Here is a 9,218-nt window from a genome sequence, read left to right as displayed (position 1 = left end):
CCCCTATTTAAAAGATAGATTTTCCCCACACCTGTGTACTGTAGTGGTGGGTTACACTGGTACTAGACACAGCCACAGCTCACTGTATTATGTGGCTAAAACACAATACTCCAGTTCTGATGATGGCCTCTGCCACTATTTCTCACCTTGATTCATCCAAATGATGAACGTAAGGAGGGTTGTAATGCTAGGATACTGTCAGTTACCAACTGATAATAAAACCAAGAGAAGTGTCTTCCAGTGAGAACGAATATAGTCCAGATACAGGTGAGCTAAGAGGTATTTTGTGAGGTAAGATATAACTGCTACATAGACACCGATACTAGAAGCAAACATGCTTTTATTGGCGCTACACTGTCTCAGGTAACAAACGGTTTGTGAACAGAGATGGAACTGATACAGGATCATTGTAATTGCATCATTTTTTGCTCTGATTATAACACATTACTCTTCAGAAGACAAGATAATGTTTAATTTAGGTATTATTTAAAAAATCCTCAACATTCATTCTATTGTGTCATTTTCTGCACCTGCATTCTTCATTTCTGACATAAATATCTACAAACAATAAGAAATTCATGGAATTATTATTTTTTGTACTGATGTGAATGGTAGAAATTTAGAAAATGGATGATGACAATTTACTATGGTTCAGAATAGTGCCTTTGTTTTGTCACCTATTGGTGATTAGCTTCAGATAACTGTATTATAATGAAAAACAAAAGAATTAATGACAAAAATTATTTTTATAAGATTCTGCTCAACTTCTATGCAATTTGTAATATGAGTTTTCATAATCTCTGTGACATACAATAATAACAAAGAATAAAAGCTTGTTTTAAATTAAATAAATGCACAATAACAGAATTTACAAGACAATGGATATACTAACAAAACTGAGGAAAAGCAATCGGTAGCTAATAAATGTGTAGGTGCATAGGAATGCACACTACCAAATAAAATCTGAACAAGTACTAGTATTTACTTTTTCCAAGGTAAGTAAATAATTTTAGCACATTTTTCATAAACATGGCCTGCCACAAGTACAGTATGTGGTAGTACAATTAGTTTATCATTAATGTAGTTAACAAGTAATACCATAATTTCAATATAATCTAGGTAAACAATAATATAAGGGGAGATGATACACACTGATAATAACAGTAAACAGTATTACATAAATCAGATTTACTTATTATGATCCTTTATTAATTGAGAATTAGGTTACAAGCAGAAACAGTCAGTCGCGGTGTGGCCACAAGTCAATGTGACTGAGTGTCTGTAGAGCTGTATTTGATAAAATGTATACATATGCTAAGAAAAGTGCTGTAGCTCAATAGGAAGTAACATGTCTGTGCTGTTACATGTTTCGATGTGCCATACATAATGCAACTACATATGTGTGACTGCAGTTGCTGATTTTTTTATTGTGTCCATAATATACAATTATGTAGTGAGGAAAATAAACTTTAACATAATGCTGATGTTGCTCAAGTGAATATTAAGCTGGTGACTCTTGAAGGTAAAATTAAAATTTAATTTATCTGCTCTATAAAGTCATCACCATCTCGGATACCATAATGTACTTCATTGCCTTTCTGGTATGCCCAGGCCATTTTCTTTGAATTGAACCCAATCCCAATATCTCCTGCATTAGAAAGAGTTATAGCACCTGCTGTTTTACCAACCCTATTTGTCATTTCATTAACTGCTTCGATTGTTGCTTCTTGAGCTGTTTTACCTGAAAAATAATGTAGTTCATGAGGGCACATTTTCGTGGGTACTTCAAACTTATTATACTCTTGATTCATTGTTTGTCTGACATATCATTACTATATCCTCTAATAGGTAGATATCAGATATAAATTAAAAATAACTTTATGACATTCAAAACTTCTGTATGACAGTGAAGAAATGTCTGTTAAAAAGCGACAAAAGAAAAACGACTGAAGCTGGGCAGTAGACTTCAGAATTATTTAAAATTTTTCTTGTAAGAAAGTAAATGGTGAGATGCTCAGGTGATGGATGAAGTGGAGGGAAAGTAGCTTCGAATCTTGTATCAGTTATAATGATAATACAGAGTATGTACACTCCTGGAAATTGAAATAAGAACACCGTGAATTCATTGTCCCAGGTAGGGGAAACTTTATTGACACATTCCTGGGGTCAGATACATCACATGATCACACTGACAGAACCACAGGCACATAGACACAGGCAACAGAGCATGCACAATGTCGGCACTAGTACAGTGTATATCCACCTTTCGCAGCAATGCAGGCTGCTATTCTCCCATGGAGACGATCGTAGAGATGCTGGATGTAGTCCTGTGGAACGGCTTGCCATGCCATTTCCACCTGGCGCCTCAGTTGGACCAGCGTTCGTGCTGGACGTGCAGACCGCGTGAGACGACGCTTCATCCAGTCCCAAACATGCTCAATGGGGGACAGATCCGGAGATCTTGCTGGCCAGGGTAGTTGACTTACACCTTCTAGAGCACGTTGGGTGGCACGGGATACATGCGAACGTGCATTGTCCTGTTGGAACAGCAAGTTCCCTTGCCGGTCTAGGAATGGTAGAACGATGGGTTCGATGACGGTTTGGATGTACCGTGCACTATTCAGTGTCCCCTCGACGATCACCAGTGGTGTACGGCCAGTGTAGGAGATCGCTCCCCACACCATGATGCCGGGTGTTGGCCCTGTGTGCCTCGGTCGTATGCAGTCCTGATTGTGGCGCTCACCTGCACGGCGCCAAACACGCATACGACCATCATTGGCACCAAGGCAGAAGCGACTCTCATCGCTGAAGACGACACGTCTCCATTCGTCCCTCCATTCACGCCTGTCGCGACACCACTGGAGGCGGGCTGCACGATGTTGGGGCGTGAGCGGAAGACGGCCTAACGGTGTGCGGGACCGTAGCCCAGCTTCATGGAGACGGTTGCGAATGGTCCTCGCCGATACCCCAGGAGCAACAGTGTCCCTAATTTGCTGGGAAGTGGCGGTGCGGTCCCCTACGGCACTGCGTAGGATCCTACGGTCATGACGTGCATCCGTACGTCGCTGCGGTCCGGTCCCAGGTCGACGGGCACGTGCACCTTCCGCCGACTACTGGCGACAACATCGATGTACTGTGGAGACCTCACGCCCCACGTGTTGAGCAATTCGGCGGTACGTCCACCCGGTCTCCCGCATGCCCACTATACGCCCTCGCTCAAAGTCCGTCAACTGCACATACGGTTCACGTCCACGCTGTCGCGGCATGCTACCAGTGTTAAAGACTGCGATGGAGCTCTGTATGCCACGGCAAACTGGCTGACACTGACGGCGGCGGTGCACAAATGCTGCGCAGCTAGCGCCATTCAACGGCCAACACCGCGGTTCCTGGTGTGTCCGCTGTGCCGTGCGTGTGATCATTGCTTGTACAGCCCTCTCGCAGTGTCCGGAGCAAGTATGGTGGGTCTGACACACCGGTGTCAATGTGTTCTTATTTCCATTTCCAGGAGTGTAATTACAAAGTAAGAATGGAGTAACCGTAGTACTTAAGATCCAGAATATAAAGGCCTCCTGTAACAGAGATCAACGAATAACTGTTTTATTACTATCTAGCTGACATTTTTTCCTATTTCGTATTATTTACATTGTTCAACTATGATGACATGCATCAATAATGCATGGTGGTCAAAACTAGATCTATACATTGAAAACCTGAAAACTGAAAAAAGTTTGTGACAGCTGAATTTCAGCATGAAACTAAAAAGAAATATGAGTAAGAAACTGAAACAATGATTAACTAGGTGCAGGAAAAAAAATTAACGAAAATTTACATAGGGTCCAAATGGAAAAATGCTAGTAAAATATATAATAATATCACTAAGTAATTGGCAGCAGACAACTACAATTCAACAATCCAACTTCCAGCTTTGCAGTCTGAATGCACTTGTGCTGGGAAGAATGATTCAAATGAGTTTCATGTTGAAACAAATACTCATTTTCCTCCTGTTACCACAGTATCACCAGAACATGGTACTGTATGTTGTTAGTGTAGTCAATACATTGGTGGTCATAAGACCTACCTATGGGCTCCATGATAGCCATTCCAGCATAAAATTTTGAGTGAGTAACTGTACCCTCTTACAAGTGACACTTCCTTTGAGTATGTGTGTTTTTCTACTATTAGAACAAGACTAGGGTATTGGCAGTCAGACTACCACAATTTCAGTAACAGGAAGATTCAAGAGGACAGCCAAGGCATGAAATGATATTATATTATCCATGTAAGGTTATGAAAGCAAAATTGGTAAATGTTTATATACTAGAAGATAATTAGGAAAGATGTTGACTGAATAAGGAAGGTAAGAATGCATGCATATTTGTAACTGGGACAACTTGAAAAGTAAGAATCCAAGTAATATTTCACAAGAATGCACTGTACAGGTGCCATGTTTGATGGTAAACAGATCTGAATTTTATTGGAATGTTATGCATAAGGTAATATATTGATCACCTATTTACATATTAGACAGAAAATAAATTGTAATACGTTACCTTGTTTCATAATATTCAAAACAAGATGGGCCAGATTAACTTTCATAATAGATTCACCAACACCTGTAGTGGATACAGTGCCAATCTGATCATCACTGTATCCTCCTGAACCTGCAGTGAAGTTGATGGATTAGCTTCTTTTCACATTTGCTGTTATTTTTTCTTTATGTAAATACTACAAAAATAAGCATTATACAACACACTTGCAGTTCATAAAGTTTCAACAGTTATGTACTATGACTCTATACATTCACTTGTAGTAATTTCAGTCAGAATGAGACCCTTTTTTGAAATTCATAAAACAAGATTGTACCACCATCGCTGTTATTTTTCTCTGCCTGATGCATGAGTGTATAAGCGTGATTCATATTTCACCTATCTAAAGACACTACAATGAAATATAGCAAAAGGTGGGGGACGTTATGTGAAGTAAGAAGTACAGCTGAAAATAATACTGACATAAAAAAAAGAGCTAAACAGAGAGTAGTAAGTGTTGATGAAATCAACATTAAATCATATGTGTCTCATTCTAGTAACTTAAGGTAAGATTATATTAAATTAGATTCAGATTTCGTTCTGTAGACCCAAAAATGGGATAATTTTCATGACTGTGGAACAAGTCAGAATATATAACTTAAAAAACGTGAAACATTTGAGTATAATACTCATTACCCCGATCATTTGTCAGGAGATAGTCAAAATAGGCAAATACATAACAGTATACTGGAACTGCTGATATTTACAGAATTAATACATTGAAATACTGTTATGCACTTTTAATAAATTTATCATACACGAAATACCTAATCTTGACTGTTGTCACCAAGTGCTGTCAAAACTGAAATCTAACAGACATTTTAATCAAGTTTGTCTAACAGTCTCTATTAAGACACTCATCTATAGGGTAGAAGTAGTTGCCTATCAAAAAGCCTTTTAAACACTGTTTAAATCGTGCTTCATCTGAAACCAAGTTTTTAATGGTTGCTAGCAATTTATTGAAAATGTGTGTTCCTGAATATTGGACCCCATTTTGGACCAAGATAGTAATATTAGGTCTTTATGTAGATTGTTCTTATTCCTAGAATTGATGCTATGTTTTGAGCTATTGGTCAGAAATAAAGATATATTACTTGCAACAAATTTCACTAAGGGATAAATATACTGAGGAACAGTGGTTGGAATACAAAGTTCCTTGAACAGGTTCTACACGATGTTCTTGAGTTTACATCACAAATAAGTCTTATTACACGTTTTTGCAACCCTTAAACTTTTGGTTGGTTTAACGAGTTACCCCAGAATATAATCGCGAATGACATAATAGAATGAAAGTAAGCAAAGTATGCAACATTTTATATTTATATCTCGTACATCTGACATCATTCTCACTGCTAATACAGACTTCTTTAGGCGTTTCAGCAGTTTGGTAATATGCGCTTCCATACTTAATTTACTATCAAGCTGTAATCCCAGAAATTTAATGCTGTCAAACTCTTTGATCTGCATGTCTTCATATATTGTACACATGATGGAAGGAAATCTCTTACAGGTACTGCATGTAGTGGGTCTTTCAAAGTTTAACGACAGTGAATTAATTTATAAATTATTATTTATTAATGTCAGAGACAATTTGATTAGCAGCTATTTCTAAATCTGTACGTGACTTGCGACATATTGCAATCTTTGTATCACCTGCAAGCAAAACAAACTTAGCTTGTGGCAATGTAACAGACGAGAGATCATTAATGACGACAAGAAAAAGCAACAGGCCCAAGATGGACTCTTGAGAAACACCACATGTAAATAATCAGATGAAGACTGATTGCTTACTCTACATGTGTTTCACAATAACGCCTTTTGTTTACTGTTAGTTAGGTAAGATTTGAACCATTTTGCAGCACTGCCAGTGACACCATAGTATTCTAATTTTCTTAAGAGAAAGCTATCTTTAAGTCAAAGCTTGCTATGAACATCACTATGGTTTCTAAGATATGGTCATAGCTATGTCCTTGTCTTCCTCTGAGCTCATTCATCAAACTGGTTGATGTCTGCACACAAGCCACACAATTCCTGCAAATTACATGCCAGTGGTTTTGGGACACATGGATGGCACTCGATAGCACTCCAGATGTGTTCCATCGGGTTCAGACTAGGCGAATTCGGTGGCTAAGACATCAACGTGAGCTCACTGTAGCACGATTCCAGCCTTGTGACACATACTGTTATTCTACCGGAAAATATCATCACTGTCTATGAAGACATCAAAAAAGGGTTCGAGTGGTCAGCAATAATGTTCGTCTAGTCCACAGAGGTCCTGGTGCTTTCAATTACTACCACAGGTCCCATTAAAGCCCATGAGCATGTTTCGTGCAGCAACCGGCCTGTGTCCGTGGCATGTTGAATATTTCGAGCATTCATTCGCCTGGTCTCGTTCATCAAGCTGGTGTAACAAGAAACGTATTCGTTACCAGGCGTCATGTGCCGATTGATCCACGGTTGTGTTATCAAGATATTGTGCCCTCTGCAATCGTAACTGACGATGCCATTTGGGTCAACATGGGGGTATGTAGGGGTCGTTTGCTGCCAAGCTTCGTGTTCAAGACTGTGCACTGAATGGTGTGGCACGGTTCAGGTTCTCGTCAAACTTCCATAATTAATGTTTCTAATCATCACTGCTACATCAGTAATAAGTAACATTTATAGCACATCCGAAAGCAGTGTGTTAAACCACAATATTTAACAGTGTATTTACTTGTGATGTATAATTAAGAACTGTTTCACATTTTTGACATGTTTTAGGCAACATAGAAGAAAATGTACACACGACTTTTTGGGAAATTTCTTGTGTGCTTTTTCTGTTACTCATTTGATGAAAGGTGATATTCTGGAATTTTCAAGATAATAACATACAGTAAAACTTGAAAGCCAGTCAGCGGATGCAAATTATTTCTCGACAAATTTTCTTTCGAATACGCTCAATATAAAGTAAATTTACCTGGTATGGGAGTGTCGCCAACGCGTCCAACCATTTTGCCACTCGTTCCACCAGTGGAGGTTGCACACACTACATGACCCTCAGAATCCACAGCTACTGCTCCTACAGTGCCAACACCTCTGTGGATTTCCAAATTATATTATAATTTTATAAAAAAATAATTTCAAAAACAAAATATAAAATATAAATGTGCTGTTGTGTAAATGTAACAAGTAATCCATACAAATCTTGAAACAGAAAGGTGTAATAGCTCCATTTGCTATAGTGCCGGTCCTAACACTGAATATTATTTTCTTCTTTTCATTTTTCTGTCTTTCTCGTATGTTAGTCATATCAAATGTGTCCCCACAATAAAAGCAACTTCTTAGAGCATAATAACATAGAAATTTATTGAAGAAATTAAGCAATTTTCACATTACTGCATGATACAATTCAAATGCCCTCGACGACTCTACAAGCAAGCTCTCGTTCTTTCGATGAAATTTTCCATAACTTTTCGCCATATTTGCACCTCGAGTTTTGAAGTTACAAGCTGAATCTTGGTCTTGAGTTGTGAAAGTGCTCGTAGTTTGTTGGTGTACACACAGATTTCAAATATCCCCGCAGAAAGAAATGTCATGGTGTCAGATCACAAGATCTGTGTGGCCAATTCACGTCATCTGCCACAGAACCTGTCTCGTAGCAGGTCGACTGTTGAAAACGATGTCTGACGGTTTGTACCATCTTCTTGAAACCAAATCTGTTCAGTATTCACACGATCCCGTTCGGATCACAGAAACTCTCTTAAAATATTGCGGTAGCAATACGCCATCCAGAGGTTATGCGTTTCTGGCGCCGTCTTAGAAGTACGGCATAATTACGCCCTCAGCCCAAATGCTACATCACACAGTCACTCGTTGTGGATGTAGTGCCTTCTCCATAATTACTCGAGTGTTTTCTGTGTCCCAAATCCTACAGTTTTGCCTATTCGTGAAGCTATTCAACAGAAACTGCGCCTCGTCAGTGAACGATAGTTTTTTGATGAAACTGTTGCCCGCTCTTTGTTCCGCGAGCACCGAATAGGCAAACGCTTGGCGATTTTAATGATCGTTCGGATTTCCTTCTTGTGCCAGTTGGATTTTATAAACCCGAAGGCACAGACCACCTTTGAGAATTCGTTGCACTCTGGTTCTGGGAATATCTAATTGTTGTGAACGTCAGCAAGTACTTTTTCTTAAACTAAGAGCTATATTATTACACATAATGGTGACGTTCTGTGCACAGTGACTAATACAAGGACGCCACGAGGGTGTAACACCCACAACCGCCGGCCGGAGTGGCCGTGCGGTCCTAGGCGCTACAGTCTGGAACCGAGCGACCGCTACAGTCGCAGGTTCGATTCCTGCCTCGGGCACGGACGTGTGTGATGTCCTTAGGTTAGTTAGGTTTGATTAGTTCTAAGTTCTAGGTGACTGATGACCTCAGAAGTTAAGTCGCATAGTGCACAGAGCCATTTTGAAAACCCCCAACCATACAACTTTTCTCAAATTTAGCAGTCAGACTCATCATAGTCAACTTATTCGGTGCATTACATTGACCAAACATTCCACGGAGTTTACGAACTGTCTCTGCGCAATCTTCACTGCATTAGCGACAAGTTTTCACTAGGCCAACACACTATTCTGTCGTGTACTTCT

At 39.4% G+C, this 9,218-nt stretch overlaps 1 protein-coding gene across 1 annotated transcript in view; it reads right to left on the bottom strand.

The window, feature by feature from the left end:
* Positions 1-322: 322 nt before the first annotated feature.
* Positions 323-9,218, bottom strand: part of LOC126175073 (isoaspartyl peptidase/L-asparaginase) — a 55,724-nt gene continuing 46,828 nt past the window's right edge. The window contains exons 5-7 of the mRNA XM_049921600.1: positions 7,543-7,661; positions 4,551-4,661; positions 323-1,741 (exon numbers count right to left, since the gene is read on the bottom strand). Coding sequence (XP_049777557.1) covers positions 1,536-1,741; positions 4,551-4,661; positions 7,543-7,661 — 436 coding nt within the window. The 3' untranslated portion in view covers positions 323-1,535. The remainder of the gene's footprint in view (positions 1,742-4,550; positions 4,662-7,542; positions 7,662-9,218) is intronic.

The sequence above is a fragment of the Schistocerca cancellata genome, chromosome 3 (assembly GCF_023864275.1).
Source record: "Schistocerca cancellata isolate TAMUIC-IGC-003103 chromosome 3, iqSchCanc2.1, whole genome shotgun sequence".
NCBI classification, from domain to species: domain Eukaryota; kingdom Metazoa; phylum Arthropoda; class Insecta; order Orthoptera; family Acrididae; genus Schistocerca; species Schistocerca cancellata.
The sequence above is the reverse complement of the archived record's forward strand: the minus strand, read 5'-3'. Positions and strand labels throughout refer to the sequence as shown.